The 16,647-nt window shown below is 47.4% G+C and overlaps 1 protein-coding gene across 1 annotated transcript; it reads left to right on the top strand.

The window, feature by feature from the left end:
• Positions 1–541: 541 nt before the first annotated feature.
• On the top strand, positions 542–5,902 carry Krt1 (keratin 1). Its single transcript, NM_008473.2, has 9 exons — positions 542–1,215; positions 2,170–2,384; positions 2,698–2,758; positions 3,133–3,228; positions 3,407–3,571; positions 3,697–3,822; positions 4,284–4,504; positions 4,926–4,960; positions 5,049–5,902. Exons 1-9 carry the CDS (start codon positions 601–603, stop codon positions 5,426–5,428), a joined length of 1,914 nt encoding a protein of 637 aa, NP_032499.2. The 5' UTR covers positions 542–600; the 3' UTR covers positions 5,429–5,902.
• The last annotated feature ends 10,745 nt before the right edge of the window (positions 5,903–16,647 follow it).

Genomic DNA, 16,647 nt, shown 5'->3' with positions numbered 1-16,647 from the left:
AAAACATTGGATTTTTTTTCCTTTGCTCTGTGTCAGGAGATGTGATTTGGTGAACCCTGGGGTTTGAAGGGACAAGTCTCAGAAATGGATGAGGAAAGGAAATCCCTCCTTTAGGGATTCAAGCTCGACTGAGCACACCTGTTACTCAAGGAACCGACAATACCCTAGTGAGTGTGTGGGCATGTGAGCCCATGAGCTGGGGATTACAGCTCGACAGTGCTGGGGGTTACGAAATCCTATCAAGAGTCACCAAGAAGTCAGTGTGGGGGTCCTACTTTCTCAAAGTCACAGACACTCTGAAGAGAGATCCTGTCTGATAAAGAAAGTGATTACCACACGAGCCATTCTTGTCTGCACAGCAATTCTGAGAGCCCATCCTGGGAGCTAGGTGTGTAGTGTTTATCGTATTGTTGAGGCTCGTAAAAATCTTGTATGGCTGCAGGCGAGCCAAACCCTTTGCAGGCTTTGCATCTCCGGCTGACTCTGAGGACCAAGCCCAATTTCTTCTCAGTATATAAGGGCACGGCACTGGGCTCAAGGCAGAGGAGTTCTCAGCTCCTTCCATCTCTTGTCTTTGCTCTCACCTCTCTCTAAGGCATCATGAGTCTACAGTGTAGCTCCAGGTCCCTGTGCCGCGGTGGCGGTGGCAGCAGGAACTTCAGCTCAGGCTCTGCTGGCCTAGTCAGCTTCCAGCGCAGATCCACCAGCAGCTCTATGCGCCGCAGCGGTGGAGGTGGTGGTGGGAGATTTTCAGGAGGAGGCTTCTGTGGGAGTTCTGGTAGTGGCTTTGGAAGTAAGAGTCTTATGAACCTTGGAGGCGGTAGGAGCATCTCCAAGAGTGTGGCTGGAGGTGGTGGCAGCTTCTGTGGTGGCTTTGGGGGTGGCAGCTACGGCGGTGGTGGCTTTGGGGGTGGCAGCTACGGCGGTGGTGGCTTTGGGGGTGGCAGCTTCGGCGGTGGTGGCTTTGGAGGGAGTGGTTTTGGCGGAGGTCTTGGTGGTGGTGGTGGTTTTGGTAGTGGAGGTGGTTTTGGTGGTGGTAGATTTGGTAGTATGGGGCCTGTCTGTCCCCCTGGTGGCATCCAGGAAGTGACCATCAACCAAAGCCTTCTGCAACCCCTCAACGTTGAGGTTGACCCTCAGATTCAAAAAGTGAAGTCTCAGGAGAGAGAGCAGATCAAGTCACTCAATGACAAGTTTGCCTCCTTCATCGACAAGGTGAGTTCACCTGCTCAGAGTGCAGAGTTATCTGCTCCTAGGCTGTGAGAATGAGCAGAGGAAGGGGCGGGCTTAGCCTTATGTGTCTGCATTTGATGACTAAAGGACATGTTGTGGAATGGGACATATGCTAAAAGTCTTCTCAGGAGTGATGCTGATGAGTATGTTCTTTTCTGGACAAAGGGAGCCTGACGATGAGTGTGGCTGACATCCCACTGCATTATCACTGAGCTCTTGAACTGAATCGGGCTCACATCTGTTGAATGAAGATTATAGAAATGGGGTTACTGGAATTTTCTAGGGTGCAAAATAAGAAACTCACAAGGGTTTCAATGGTCACAAAGAGGTGTAACTCAGGATGCCCTGTGAGGGAGCAGGAAGCGGGGGAGTAGGTCAGCACCAAGCATCCTGTGCTCTCAGAGAGATGGCTGTCCTCTGGCAATTTCCCACAAGTATTGGATCAGAAGGAGATTTTTAAAAATACGCACATTCCATGGTTCAGTTCCAGAAAACCACAAGCAACTTTTTGGCTTTTCTGTTAATTTAAAAATAATGTCAATATAAAATTAGCCACATTAAATTCCAAAGCCAATTTGGTATTTTCCCGACAATGAACTGCATATATATCCCTGTGATGTAAATGCCTATCTACCTAAAAACAATCGGAAGGCAAACTTCTGAAGCATCGCATATCTACTTCAAAGCATCATGTCAATACTTTTACGTGTCTGGTGCTATTGGTAATATAGAGTTACTTTGTTCCAGGGTTTTTTTTTAAATTAAGCATGTTGGGTTTTCCTCTGAGATGGATTCCACCTTGATCAGCTTCTCCCTACATCTCTTGCTGTCAAATGGGAATTGAAGTTCTTTTTATTTTTAAGTACTGTACTAGCCTTGCTCAGTGGCCTTTAGACCCCTTTCCTGCACTTGAGGTAACAGGTCTTCTGTCCCTAGGTGCGCTTCCTAGAGCAACAAAACCAGGTGCTACAAACCAAATGGGAGCTGCTGCAGCAGGTAGACACCACAACCCGGACCCAAAACTTAGACCCTTTTTTTGAGAACTATATCAGCATCCTCAGAAGGAAGGTGGACTCGCTGAAGAGTGACCAGTCACGGATGGATTCTGAGCTGAAGAACATGCAAGACCTGGTGGAAGAGTACAGGACCAAGTAAGAAAGCCTAGTCCAGCATGTTTATTGAACTAAACGGTTTCCGGAAACTAATATGCTAAGGATATGACTTATCATGTAGCAATGGCTTTCCCTCAGTTAGGGGCAAATCAATTGGGCATTAAAAAATAACCAAACAAACCTTCTTCATCTTCTCAGAACATAGCTATAGTTGAATGGTTTTAGTGCGCAGAAGTAAGGGGTGTTCAAGATGATCCTGCTTGTAGAGGGAGGCAGGGGGTCCTTTACTCCAGAATGCTGAGTTTTGGGCCTCAGTCTGCTTTAATCACCCAATCACTTCACTTCCCTGCAGGTACGAGGATGAAATCAACAAGAGGACCAACGCAGAGAATGAGTTCGTGACCATCAAGAAGGTGAGCAAGCCCTGTGGGGTGGAGTTCATTTATGAAATAATAAATAAAGGTCATGGCAGAAGGAAGCCATGTTGTGGAGAACCAGGTAGCAAGCCTGCTGGGCATCTGGGGTAGGTTTTTTTTTTTTCCGTGGACCTATGCTTGTCCCAGTACTCGGCTGCTCCACGCATCCTAAAGCAAGAAGGGAGGCAAGTTCTCAGCAAGTCAGGCTAGCTCTTCGGGGTATATGAAGAGAGAACAAGAACTGTGGTGTAACTGGGCAGAAGAGGAGTAGGTCCCCAACTCCATTTCTACTTGGAAAAACCCTTCATAGCTAGAGAGAGGAGGCCCATCCTCAAAAAAAACATGTCTTTATGATGCCTTTGTTCCTCAAGGATGTGGATTCAGCTTACATGACCAAAGTTGAGCTTCAGGCCAAGGCAGATGCCCTCCAGCAAGACATTGACTTCTTCTCTGCACTCTACCAAATGGTAAACTCTTGAATTTCAAGCTACCTACCTTGAGTCCTGACCCCACTGCTTTGCAGAGTGGAAACCTTCCTTCCAACCTCCAGCCCCCACCCAGTCCCCCATTCCCCCAAGCACCCAAGGTTGTTGTTGTTGTTGTTTTAACTCTGTAAGAGTTACTGAACTATCTCGCATCCTGCAGGAAATGTCTCAGATGCAAACTCAAATCAGCGAAACCAATGTTGTCCTGTCCATGGACAACAACCGCAGTTTGGATCTGGATGGCATCATCTCGGAAGTCAAGGCCCAGTATGATAGCATTTGCCAGAGGAGCAAGGCTGAAGCTGAGACCTTTTACCAGAGCAAGGTACCTGCACACTTCGCTGGTTCTCTGGGATATCTGACTCTGTTTCCTGTGCTTGCTGGTGTGTTTGTGTGCCAGAGCACCCTGGTTTCTATCCACGTCTAACCGAAACAACATGTCACCTTTAGTACGAAGAGCTGCAGATCACTGCTGGCAAACATGGAGACAGTGTGAGAAATACCAAGATGGAGATTTCTGAGCTGAATCGAATGATCCAGAGACTTCGATCTGAAATTGATGGTTGCAAGAAGCAGGTACCCTCAGATACACAGTATGGGGTGACCCTGGGGCCTTAGAGGGGACGTAATCCTTACCAAGGCTGAACTACCTTCTCCATTCCCTTTGGGGACTATGTCAGCTTCCAGAATTCAGCTCTCATGAGAGATACTTGTAAGGGAAATTTGAGAAGATGACATAGTGAAGATGGAGGTCATAGTGAACTCCTAGCCCATTACCTTAGGAGCTGAGGGATGAGGAGAAGTAGTCAGAAATTTTGAAGTTGAACTTCAAAGCCTCAGGTCAGGCCCAGGAGAAGCAACTAAAACCTTTCAAGTCCTTTAAGGAAGTCATGATGGTAGCTAAGGTGACCGGAGGCCCAGGGATTCTGTGCTTTAGTGTACTGGTCCACTGAGGTAGTGAGGCTAACAGAATGGAAAGATCGGGTGGCTTGAGGGTCTGTGTGCCCTTGTAATGCGCTGTATTCTTTGTCTCTCAGATCTCCCAAATACAGCAGAACATCAATGATGCTGAGCAGCGTGGTGAGAAAGCACTCAAAGATGCCCAGAACAAGCTGAATGAGATAGAGGATGCATTGTCGCAATGCAAGGAGGATCTTGCCAGATTGCTGCGTGACTTCCAGGAGCTGATGAACACTAAGCTGGCCCTGGACATGGAGATTGCCACATACAAGAAACTTCTGGAAGGAGAGGAGATCAGGTGAGGAAGGTCCCCTGGCAGCCTGGTCACTTCTTAGGGATTCCTTGCTGACTGTCATTTTTTTTGCTTTGGGAAGATCACTACAACATGGGGTGGAAGCGAGGCCTCAAGTCCTAATTTCTTTCCTTTTCTTTCATCTTCTCCTGTTATTTTTCTGTTCTGTCCTCTGTCTGCCTCCCCATTGCTCTTCATGTGAAACGGAGCAATTTATTGAGGCTGGCCTGGATCTCTTGACAGAACCTAATAGCTGAGCCACATAGCTCTAAGAGCCTTGTCTAATTTAGGGAGATCTCTCCCTGCTTAGACTCAGGCTGGAGAAAACCAAGTTGGGTGGGCTGGGGAGAAGTCTGGGTTATACCCCTTAAGAATGGGGGGGGGTCTGCGAGGGTGCAGGCACTGAGGGTTTGTTCCCCCCCCCCAGGATGTCTGGAGAGTGCACTCCCAACGTGAGCGTGTGTAAGTATATGAGGATTTCTCAGGGTGCTTGGCTGGGTGGGGGACGAGCGAGCGCAGTGGGATGGGGTGTAATGGAGGCTCTCTTCAGCGGTGAGCACCAGCCACACCAGCATGAGCGGAAGCAGTAGCCGAGGCGGCGGCAGCGGCGGCGGCAGATACGGAGGCGGTGGCAGTTATGGCGGCGGCTCTGGAGGCGGCAGCTACGGCGGCAGTTCTGGAGGCGGAGGCAGTGGTGGCAGCTACGGCGGCGGCTCCGGAGGCGGCAGCTACGGCGGCGGCTCCGGAGGCGGCAGCAGTGGAAGCCACAGAGGTGGCTCTGGAGGGGGCGGTGGCAGCTCCGGAGGCAGCTACGGTGGCTCCTCTGGCGGAGGCCGGGGAGGATCCAGCTCAGGTGGCGGTGGCGTTAAGTCCTCTGGCAGTTCTACCGTGAAGTTTGTTTCCACCAGTTACTCCCGAGGGACCAAATAAAGAGGTGACCACCGCCCCATTAGCTCTGCCTTTCCATCAAGGCCAAACATGGCTGGCAAGACCAAGATCAATCCCACCAGCCTTATTAGAGAAAAGAGCTATGGTTAATTGCACAGATTAGGCTTATTTTCTCTGCGCTTTCTTTTCTGCTCCTCTTGCAAAGAAGTTTTCATATTAGTAGCAGTCTGAGTCCCATGGTAACAATCCCACTTTATGTTCTGCTGAACTGCCATCAGTTCATCACCAACATGACATTTCAAAGAGGACTTCAGATCTAGGGCTTCCTTGCCTGGCATGCCCAGAGCACTGGGTTGCCCCTTAGCATCCCATATCCTGCAGCACGCTGAGCTGCTTTGGTTTTGTACATAAGGTGTTTGCGAGTTTGTCTTTTATGGAGCGCTCTGAACGACCCCACCCCACCCCCAAACCCCGTTTCTTTGTTTTGCTGCAATAAACTGCATTAGAAACTCTCAATCCGTTTCTGCCCGTTTGTGTACGATGGCATGGAGGGTGAGTGGGCGGCTTGTGTGACTGACAGGCTACACAAACAAATGGCTTGTGTGTGTGTGTGTGTGGTGGTGGTGGTGGTCAGGATCCAGGAACTTGAGTGTGAAGGGGGACAGATCAGGCCACTTTAACAAGGGTGGAACCCCAGAGCACAAGCTCTCTCACAAGTGGTCCTACTGGAGGGATCTATTTGTTAGCATTCTGTCTAAGCTGGGGCCCAATAGTTACCTGCAACAGTCAGGTATGCTCCGCCCCACAGTTACCTGGCAACAGCTGGGTTTGCCTGACTCACTACAAAAGGGTTTGCTTGCTCCCTCCTCTCTTTCTTGCTCTTGCTTTTGCCTTCTTGCTCCTGCTCTGTACCCTCACCCCTTCCCTCCTCTCCCCATCCCTTTCCTCCCTCTCTCTCCACGTGCTCATGGCAGGTCTCTCTCCTTCTTCTCCTCCTCTCTCCTCTCTCCTCTCTCCTCTCCCCTCTCCCCTCTCCCCTCTCCCCTCTCCCCTCTCCCCTCTCCCCTCTCCCCTCTCCCCTCTCCCCTCTCCCCTCTCCCCTCTCCCCTCTCTCCTGTCCCTTTTCCCCTCTCCCCTCTCCCCTCTCCCCTCTCCCCTCTCCCCTCTCTCCTGTCCCTTTTCCCCTCTCCTCTCCTCCTCTCTCTCCTCTCCCCTCTCCTCCTCTCTCCTCTCTCTCCTCTCCTCCTCTCTCCTCTCTCTCCTCTCCTCCTCTCTCCTCTCTCCCCTCTCCTCCTCCTCCTTCTCCTCTTCCTCATCACCCTCCCTCCCTCTCTGTTTCTCTGTCTCTCTGACTCTGTCTCTTTCTCTGCCTCTACTACCCTCTTAACTCCCCTCCCCGTGCCCTGAATAAACTCTATTCTGTACTATACGGTTGTGTGTGGCTGGTTCCTCAGGGGGAAGGGATGCCTCAGCATGGGCCCACAGAGGCACCCCTTCCTCCACATCTCATCTCACACCCACCTTCATCACTATTCATGTGAGAAGGCTTTCTTAGAAGGATCCGGTTGGGAAGGTATTCCACATTGAGAAGATAGGAAAGCACTTCCTGGAAAAGACATTACTCACGTGTAACAACCAGCGGTGAAGGGTCCGCAGGGACAGCAGCCAAAATGCAAGCATTGGCCTGAGGAGGGGTGATAAGAGTCAGACAGGCAATGTTCTCTCTTCTCCTCCCCCGCAGACCATCAGCCAAGGCTTTGCCTAATCTAAGATGTGACATTCTAGGTACACAAACCAAACTTGTGAAGTAGCCAGGGCATGACAGAGCGACTAGGAGCATGGGCATCTGAACTCAGAGGTGCTTGGGCTGGAGTCTTAACTAGTTAGGGGAAAAAGCACAAGACACAGATTTTGGTAGCTCTGCCTTGGGGGATATGAAATGACCTCTTCCTCATGGGGATCTTCATGAGGACTGAGTAAGTGGATGAACTATACCTCAGCTATAGCAAACACCCACTAAGTACCCTTTGATGATGATGATGATAATGGTGGTGGTGGTGGTGGTGGTGATGATGGTGATGATGGTGGTGGTGGTGATGTGCCAGCCATTGTTAACATTGCTTGCTGAACTTTGGACAGCCCAGTAAATTCTTGTTTAAAAGAATCAACAAATTACCACCTTCCTGATGGTTCCAAAAACCATGAAAAAGTCAGCTCTCTAAGTACCATTTTCTTAGCTTCTAATTAGAAAGCGTCTTCCTATCTATCTCTAGGGTCAGGCGGGGCTATGGAATAAGGAGGGCTCAGATGGGCAGGGGTAATGTGTAAATAGCACCGGGGGATACACCTTGTTTCCTGTGTAGTTGATTCTTCTGTAGGATCAGTTCTTCCAGATCCCCTTGTGTCCTATGGAGCACCTGGCACCTCGACTGCTCTGTGGCTTAGCCACCAGGCACAGGCTTGCTTTCCCTGCAGGTTTGCCCCTCGATTGTTCCCTTACACTGGTAAACCTGTCGAGATTGGCACGTGACAACCCTGAGAAGTTAATCCTTTCTGTTAAACACGTAGCAACTGGCCCCTGCCCTGAGACAAATTCCTTATGCTCTCAAACAAAACTGGCTAGCTCAACCCGCTCCTTGTTGATTTATTGGTGCGGGCCAGCCCTCATCTTGCGGTGTACCTCAGGATGTTTCAACCACCTCTTTATACATGCCTTCTTAAGAAACGCTGCAGACTGGCCACCCTGGCACGGAGTGTTTCTTTCTTTGGAATTCTGATATATTCCCCCAATTTGGCATGACTTGGACACCCCTTTTGCAAATTTTCATGCTGTGACTTTTGAGGTCACTCAAGCTGTGTGTTCAGCTGGAAGAAATATCTTTGTCAGATGTGTTTCTGCCTGGACTGATATGTGAGTTTAGAAAGTGTTCTGAAGCAATGGGAAGAATAAGGACCCTATCGACATCGCCTGTGTCTAATCCACTCAGGTGAAGAAGGGTAACTCATGCTTAGGGTGTGGAGATCCTTGAATGCTCTTTGGCTATCCTGCATCTCAGTCAACTCTTAGGTAAAATGGATAAGAGAGTATTTGCTCTAGACATCAAGAGAATAAAACGTAACTGTGGCTGTTAGATAGAAATGGTTAGTGATATTAAAAGGGAACTTGGTGTCCTGTTTTATAAATAGATAAGGGAGAGAAGGAGTGTGATTGATGAAGGTGCAGTCATGCGTGGGGGGAGGGGGTGCCTCTGTGGGCCCATGCTGAGGCATCCCTTACCACTAAGGGACCAGTCACATGATAGTATAGTATAGAATAGAGTTTATTCAGGGCATGGGGAGGGGAGTTGAGAGGGTAGTAGGGACAGAGAAAGGAAAGGGAGAGAGGGAGAGAGAAGAAGAAAAAAGAAGAAAGAAGAAAGAAGAAGAAGAAGAAGAAGAAGAAGAAGAAGAAGAAGAAGAAGAAAAGAGAAGAGAAGAGAAGAGAAGAGAAGAGAAGAGAAGAGAGGAGAGGAGAAGTATAGGGCCCAGGCCATGAGCACATGGAGGAGGTGGGGCAAAAGGACAGAGAGGAAGCAAGAAGCCAAGAGAGCAAGAAAGAGAGAGAGGAGGGGCAAACAGCCTCCTTTATAGTGAGTCAGGTACACCTGGCTGCTGGGCAGCTGGGTTAGTAAGGAGGGCTTGCTGCGCATGCACACACACACACACACACACACACACACACACAGAGTTTGGAAGACATGAATTTGGATGTCCAGCACCCACATAAAAGGCAGGGGCAGCAACATGGCTCTGTAACACCAACACTGGGGGTGGGGTGGGGCAGGGGTATGAGAAAGGAGGGGACCTACCGGCCGGTCACCTTGCCAAATCGATGAGCTCTAGATTCAGTGAGAGACTCTGTTTCAAAACATAAGGTGGAGCATGACTGAAGACAGCGTTGACCTCTGGCTTCCATAAGTACGCATACACACATGCATCTGCACACACACACACATGCATGTACACACGTACCAACACGAACTCATTCATACGCACAAGACACATACAGTCTGAGCAGGGGAATGGGACAGAAGTAGAAGGCGGCAGTTTCTCGGGGCCCGGGGCAGCACTGCAGAGCAATGGATCATTTCTCCAGTGTGGACCAAGTTGAACCTGCTCTTGACAACTGATTTGTGTGATTACACATATAAGGAGTGGGTGCTGCTGGGCTTGTGCTAGCTTGTGAAGTATCCTATATTTTCACTGTTTGAACTACCAGATCAACTCTATCTTGTTATCAATACCTAAATTCGTCACGAAAGGTACCTTGATGCTTGTGGGTTTAGAATAATGGAGGTTGAGTGGCTTTGAGGGGATGGTTTACTGGCTACATAAAAAGAGCTGCCCTCTGTGGGATGATGGTTATAACACCACCCTGCTGACCTCTGTGGGATGATGGCTATAACACCACTTTTCAAGGACACCACATGTTCCTGCACTTTAGCTTGCATGTTCTAGATTCTGTTTTAGGGTTACATTGTAGCATGGTGGTGGAGTTTATGTGTGTGTGTTCATGTGGTGTGTGTGTGTGTGTATGTGTGTGTTCATGTGGTGTGTGTATGTGTGTGTTCATGGGTGTGTGTGTATGTGGTGTATATGTGTGTGTATGTGGTATATATGTGTGTGTTCATGTGATATGAATATATGTGGTGTTTATGTATGTGTTCATGTGATATGTGTGTGGTGTGTGTATGTGTGTGTTCATGTGATATGTGTATGTGTGGTATGTTTCTGTATGTGTATGTTCATGTGGTATGTGTGGAGTATATGTGATATGTGTGTGATCTGTGTGAGTGTGTGTGTATGTGTGTGCATGTGTTCATGTGGGGAGGTGTAGAGGCCAGAAGTGGACATTGGTGACTCCCTTGATCAATTACTCTCTACTTTAGTTTTTGAGACAGGCTTTCTTACTGAGACTGAAGCTCATTGCTTTGGCTGGACTGTCTGGCCAATGAACTCCAGGGATCTGTTTGTCTCTGTCTCCCCAGTGCTGAGGTCACAGGCATGCACTGCTGTGCCTGGCCTTTAGGTGCATACTGGAGACCCAAAGGGAAGTCTTTATGCACCGAGATCTCATCTCCCCAGCCCCTAGGTTACATGATTATCATATTTCAGTATGCTTTCTATTTGAAATTTGTGCCTGAATTCAAGACCGCTCAAATAAAGTTTTCCCGTACAAATAGTATAATTTAGAGGGCAAACCAAGCACTGGGGACTCTGCTGGATGAAACATGATTTTTGCTTCCAGAAATATCAGAAATGTGGTTGGTAGGGAGTATAAAAAAATATCAGTACAATTCCCATGACCCAAGCAATGATGGAAACACACAGGGCACAGAAAATGGTGTAGAGATATGAGTGTGACTAAAGGTGATGTTTGGCAGGGGTTTAAGGGGCACATGTGAGTTTTTGGAAAAGATAAGACTATTCAAAGCAGAGCTCTGGGAAAAGAGAATAATCTGTGCAAAGGGAAGGAAGAAAAAATTGCTTAAAGCATAAACTCAGTGACAATTGAACTTGAAGAGATTCCTACCCAATGGAAATGGACTGTGTGGCAGCCCTAGCTCGGAATGTAGATGTGGGCTGTGGGCAGCAGTAGCTCGGATTGTTGATAAGGGCTGTGCGGGCAGCCAAATGAGCTCGTACTATGGCTGTGTTGGCTGCCTAAGGAACTTGGACTGTCAATGTAGGCAGTTCTCAGATGGAGTTTGGGGTTTAGTACAGGGGATACTGGGCCAGTGGAAGAGAGGGGATTACATTGCTGCCACCAGAACAGGAAATGGAGTGGGTAACAGCCTCGTGCCTGAGTTCCCCCAAAACATGGATCTGCCTGAGGGAGGGCTGTCTGTGGATAGAATCAGTTGCCATATGTGAGGAGGAGCCATCAGAAGAATAGGCGAGTAACGTGGTCAGATCGGGGTTTTAGAAGGATGTTTCATAGGCTGTGTCATAAGAGATATTTCTGTTTTGTGGCATAAATGGTGTTAGTTCTGAGCACTGGGAGACACTCCCGGGAATTTAAAGATTGCTAAGCTCTGTGCAAGCCCATCTGTCCTGCAGTTGGTTTTTGAGTACTGGTTAGGCCTGGGCACAAATACAAACAGACCCTGTCCTTGGCACCCAGGGAGCTCACTCTGGTGGGCACAAGCTTCAGGTGTCACACTGTGACACTTTCTCTTGGGAGGGAGAGATTGGAGTACTACACCGAAAATTCTTTGCTCGCAAAGATGTTGGGAAGATGATTTCAAAGCCCACCATTTCCCGTGGTGTGTGTACCCTCTGTAAGCAGAGCCTCACCTGCCAGTCTCAGGAATGAGTGAGTCGGGGCAGAACGTGTCTCATCTGATCTGTACTTCTTTAGCTTTACGACCTCTCACTTGTGAAGTTGCAGCACAAGATAGGCTTTTCCTATATTCCCTATTTCATGGAAAACTTAAAGAAGACCTTAAAACTCATGTTAGCCACATGGGTCTGTTTACTTTGTGAAAACTCACCAAGCACACTGGAATTTCACGATTTGTATGTTTTGAGTAAGAGAAGAATACCGAAGTTTATTTTAAATTGACAATTAAAGGAGAGGAACCAAATGGCACAAGAATCGTTGACTTGCATCTGAATTTAATTTGAGCATCAAGAGAGTTGTGCAGTAGGACTGTCTAGTGGCCTGTGGACCACCCATTTCCTCTTAAAAAAAGAAAATGGTCACTCAGGGAGGACTGGACAAGGCCCTTCCTGGAGAGAGAGAATTAATTGCAAGAACAGAGACAGAAAGTTCATAGGGAAGACAGTAAGTTCATGTCCTTAAAGATGACAAAGCCACCCAAAACGAGGCTATACATTTTATAGACAATAAGCTGTCAGATCTCAGGAGGTGGGTAGAAGCCCAGATGTAGGCAAGGCAGGGTGAGAGGGTGAGACCCAGGGAGCTGAGGAAGCTGGCTTCCGTGTACACGACCTGGGTCACACCAGCTGGTACAGGCAGAAGCTGGGGTGGTGAGGTAAGAGACAGGTTGGTCAGCAGCTACTTCTGCTCTGGCTCTCTTCCTACCAGGATTATGGATGTAAACTTAAGTCACCCATGTTGGGAAGACAGAGTGAATTCTCAGATAACTTAGAACGAAGGGGTAATTTGGGGAGGGGGGCACAGAGAACTTCCAAAGGAGATGCTTGCTTGAGTGGGTTCCTTCCAGAATGTTAGAGTAAGGTTTCTTGAAGGGCTATCCAGTAAAAATCTGGAGGTCTCCAGCGAGACTCCGACATGTCATCTCCTGGTGGCCTGATGCGGATGTAATACTTTCTGTTTATCTAAGTAGTCACAGCCAGAAGGAGGGGACTCCGTGAATACAGTCCTGTGGTCCACATTTTCCTTCTCCCTGTCCCTGGCAGCCATTGTCCTGAGTGTCTTCAATATCCTTCCAAATATATTTCTGTACATCGATAGAGAGGGCATGCAGCCAGTGGCTCTCCTTTCTCAGGCTTTCTACAGCTCTGGACATCTCTCTCAAGCCTACTTGATTGTCTCCATCTCACTGGGATTTGAGGGCTTGCCATACAGCTAATAAGCGTTTTGGAACCTGGCTGTGGCTTTTACCCATAGGCAATAAAAGCACAGAGTGGGTTTTGCATTTGGTGTGAACGTTCACTGTATCTGTAGACATCTCCTTCCTCAGCCTAGACCCAAGTGTCTCCCACAGCATCATGTATCTGGAAAGACAGAATCTCTTCCTTAGTCTGTTGACTGAAGAAGCCACAGGGATATCTCTGGGCCACTCTTTATCCCTTGAAGGGTCACTCTGTTCTAACTCTTGACCAGTTCCTCTGTCTGGAGTCTTCCCACCCTATAGTGATATGGCTTTTATACAGACATCTTCTCTAGCTCCAGAGACAAATGGATTTCTCGCTCCCCCATTCCCTCCAATACCAGTTGCCCTCCCTCCCACTACTCAGTCAACCCAAGACAACCTGGAGTCCCGGGGAAACTCAGCAGTTCTGACAGCTCTTCCCATACCTGTCACCTCTCACATCCTAACATGGCTGAGCTCACTCCACCACCCAACTCCCTCCTGTGGGCATTCACTGACCCAGGACTGTTTGCTAGCACTTAGGGAGGAAAAAGCCAAAAGATGATCTGGAATTGGAGACTGTGATACTCTTGGAGTCCTAGGAACTAAAATCCTCCAGAAGATTCCATTAGGATAAAGATGGAGAGGTCCCATACATATACCCACATAAACCTGTCTGTCTATGTATGTATGTATGTATGTATGTATGTATGTATGTATGTATGTATGTATGTATGTATCTATCTATCTATCTATCTATCTATCTATCTATCTATCTATCTATCTATCTATGTATCTATGTATCTATGTATCTATCTATGTATCTATCTATGTATCTATCTATGTATCTATGTATCTATCTATCTATCTATCTATCTATCTATCTATCTATCTATCTATCTATCTATCTATCACCATGAGGGTTGGGAACACATATCTCAGTAGTAGAGTTTTGTTTAACATGCGTCCCAGCCCTGGGAATGTTTCAATTCCCAGCCCTGTGAAGAAACATTAAACAACAACAACAACAACAACAACAACAAAAACAACAACAACAAAACAAAAACCCCAATCAACCAACTGCAACCACCACTACCACTACCACCACCAACAAGAAGGTATAAATCATAGCTTTATGGATATTGACAAAAGTTTCTTTGGAAAAATAACATTAGTATTGTCATTGTTGTTACTTGAGACAGGGTTTAGCCTAGACTGGCTTGGGACTTGCTATATAGTCCAGGCTTGCCTTGGACTGGTGGCAATCCTCCTACTTCAGGTTCCTAAGCACTGACATTACAAACAAAAGCCACCAAGTCTGAGTAAGTTATTTCCTTGGGTCAGGATTCTGAAAATATCAGTCTCATTGCTTCCTGTCTTAGAATGAAAGTAAGACTCTGCACTGTCGGGAGGAGATAAGCATAGATGTATCATGGTTATATCATGTAACCATAACCCTAACTCTAACCATAACCACAGCTATAGTTACAGATGTGTAAAAGGAGACACAGAAGGAAAGGTTGGTCATATGATCACACTTATATTTTAAATATAATTTTTTTATTATTTCAGTGACAATTTTATACATTTCATACAATTTAATCATATTCACCTCTCATACAGATCCAGCCCTACTCCTACCCCTCCCAGCTATGCCCCCCTGGCTCACACACACAAAAAAATCCTCACCAAGTCTAATCTGTGAGGCACATCACCCTCTGAGGGGGGATGGTTGACCGCCCAGGGCCAGCCCTTGGAAGAAAACTGATTCTTCCCCATCAGCTATCAACTGTGAATATCTTCTAGCTAGCGGTGGGGGCTTGTGAGTCCTTTCAGACTCTGTATATCTTGTTAGGTAGACTCTTAGGCAAAGTTGCTCTGGAATGCAGAATTAAGCAGTGTTGTGCTCAAATGTGGAATCACTATTTGGTTAGCAGCAAATGTGGGCTGTCTGTTGGAAATATTGACATTCTGAATAGTTTCATCATTGATGATACAAGTTTAAAAAGAAGTAAAAAACAAAACAAAACAAAACAAAACAACCCCAAAACCTCCAGTAAGTCCCCTGATGAAAAGAAAATGAGTTCTCTTTAGGCAGCAGCTATCTTCTGCAACAACATAGTATAATGGAAAGTGGCAAAAGTACTTTTTATTTGTATATGACACGAATTCTGGAAGTCCCAGGTCACTAGATACTAGCAACACTGTCATGTCAATGTCAAGAGAAAACCATACCCAGAGGTTTCTGAAACATCCCTAGGACAGCAATCATCCTGAGTGTGTGCATGTGCGCACGTGTGTGTGTGTGTGTGTGTGTGTGTGTGTGTGTGAGAGAGAGAGAGAGAGAGAGAGAGAGAGAGAGAGAGAGAGAGAGCGCAGGGACATCAGTAGAACATTCTGGGGTTAACCTAAGGTACACAGTTTCAACTATATGACCTCTTTTCCCATCTCAGCTGTAGAAAAGCTGTAGCCCCACCTGAGAGAATATTAGATGTATTTCCAAGTGTGTAACTTTCTTTGTTACTTTGTTTTATTCTCCACTTATTTTCTTAAAAGAAAGAGAATGTTTAAAAACAGAACCCAAGGAGCACTCTGCGTACAGATTAAGATAAGAAACCAAACCAAACCAAACCAAACCAAACCAAACCAAACCAAACCTAGTCAAACATGTGAAGAGAGCTGTCACTACAGAAGGGAAATCAGAGGCCATGCTGTCATGGAAACCAAGAGGTGAGCACATTGGAAGAAGCAGCCTGGAAGAGAAGCCAGTGGGGATAAGGACTCAGGATGAGAAGAGCCGGAGCAGGGTCCCAGCAGATGGGAGTTGATCACAGGCTTCTTCTCCCAAGAAGAAGATGCGGCCTATGGGCAGCGTCAGTGGGAAGCCGGAAGCTGCAATGGTCTGTAAGATGGCTCCTTAAAGGAAAAGTTGGCTGGATCTGCGTGCCAGATAGAAAGGAGAGGAAAGATGCCCACAAGACATTTGGGTGGTGCCGGTAATTTTTAGTTCTTTGTTGAAAGGATGGGTACCCATGATGCCTTGCGCCACTCTGTGTCACTGTTCTCACTCCTCCCACTTCTGCTGGAGGACACCTGACACTCCCTGCCGATCCATAATCAGAAAAAAATGGCGCCTGATGTCTTAGTCAACTTGTGACCTTCTTCACAGGTTCAGGTGAAGGGTGTTCCCACCCTTCCCACGGGCCCACACCCAGTTTCCAATCTGTCAATATAGGCCCTGCTCGCTCTGTCTAGGCAGTGTGGAGTGTCCTCTACTGGTACAGAGGTGTCTTTACACATAGACACTGCTGCCTGGATTAAGCTGCACAAGGCAGAGGCTTCTGGGACAAGGAGGGAAGATGCTGTAGTTGGAACAGTTTAGGAAGATTCTTGGCAGTGATTGTGAGATGCTATAGCAGAGCTCATTCCTTACTCTCTTCCCACATCCTTCAGATTCCCTCTCTTGTTCCTGTCCCAAATAGTCTCAGGTTCCTAGACTGAACTTATAGAATGTTTTGACCAGTTGTTTTAAAAATGCAAAGGCAATGGTTTTGCCTTGGGCTATCTCCTAGGCTACCTAGAAAACATTTTTTCGCTTGTTCAATTAAAAAAAAAAAGGGGGGGGGTCTGTAGAGACTGCTCAGTGGTTAAGAGCACCGG

Source organism: Mus musculus, chromosome 15 (genome assembly GCF_000001635.26).
Source record: "Mus musculus strain C57BL/6J chromosome 15, GRCm38.p6 C57BL/6J".
Classification (NCBI taxonomy): domain Eukaryota; kingdom Metazoa; phylum Chordata; class Mammalia; order Rodentia; family Muridae; genus Mus; species Mus musculus.
This window is presented reverse-complemented; position numbering and strand designations above follow the sequence as displayed.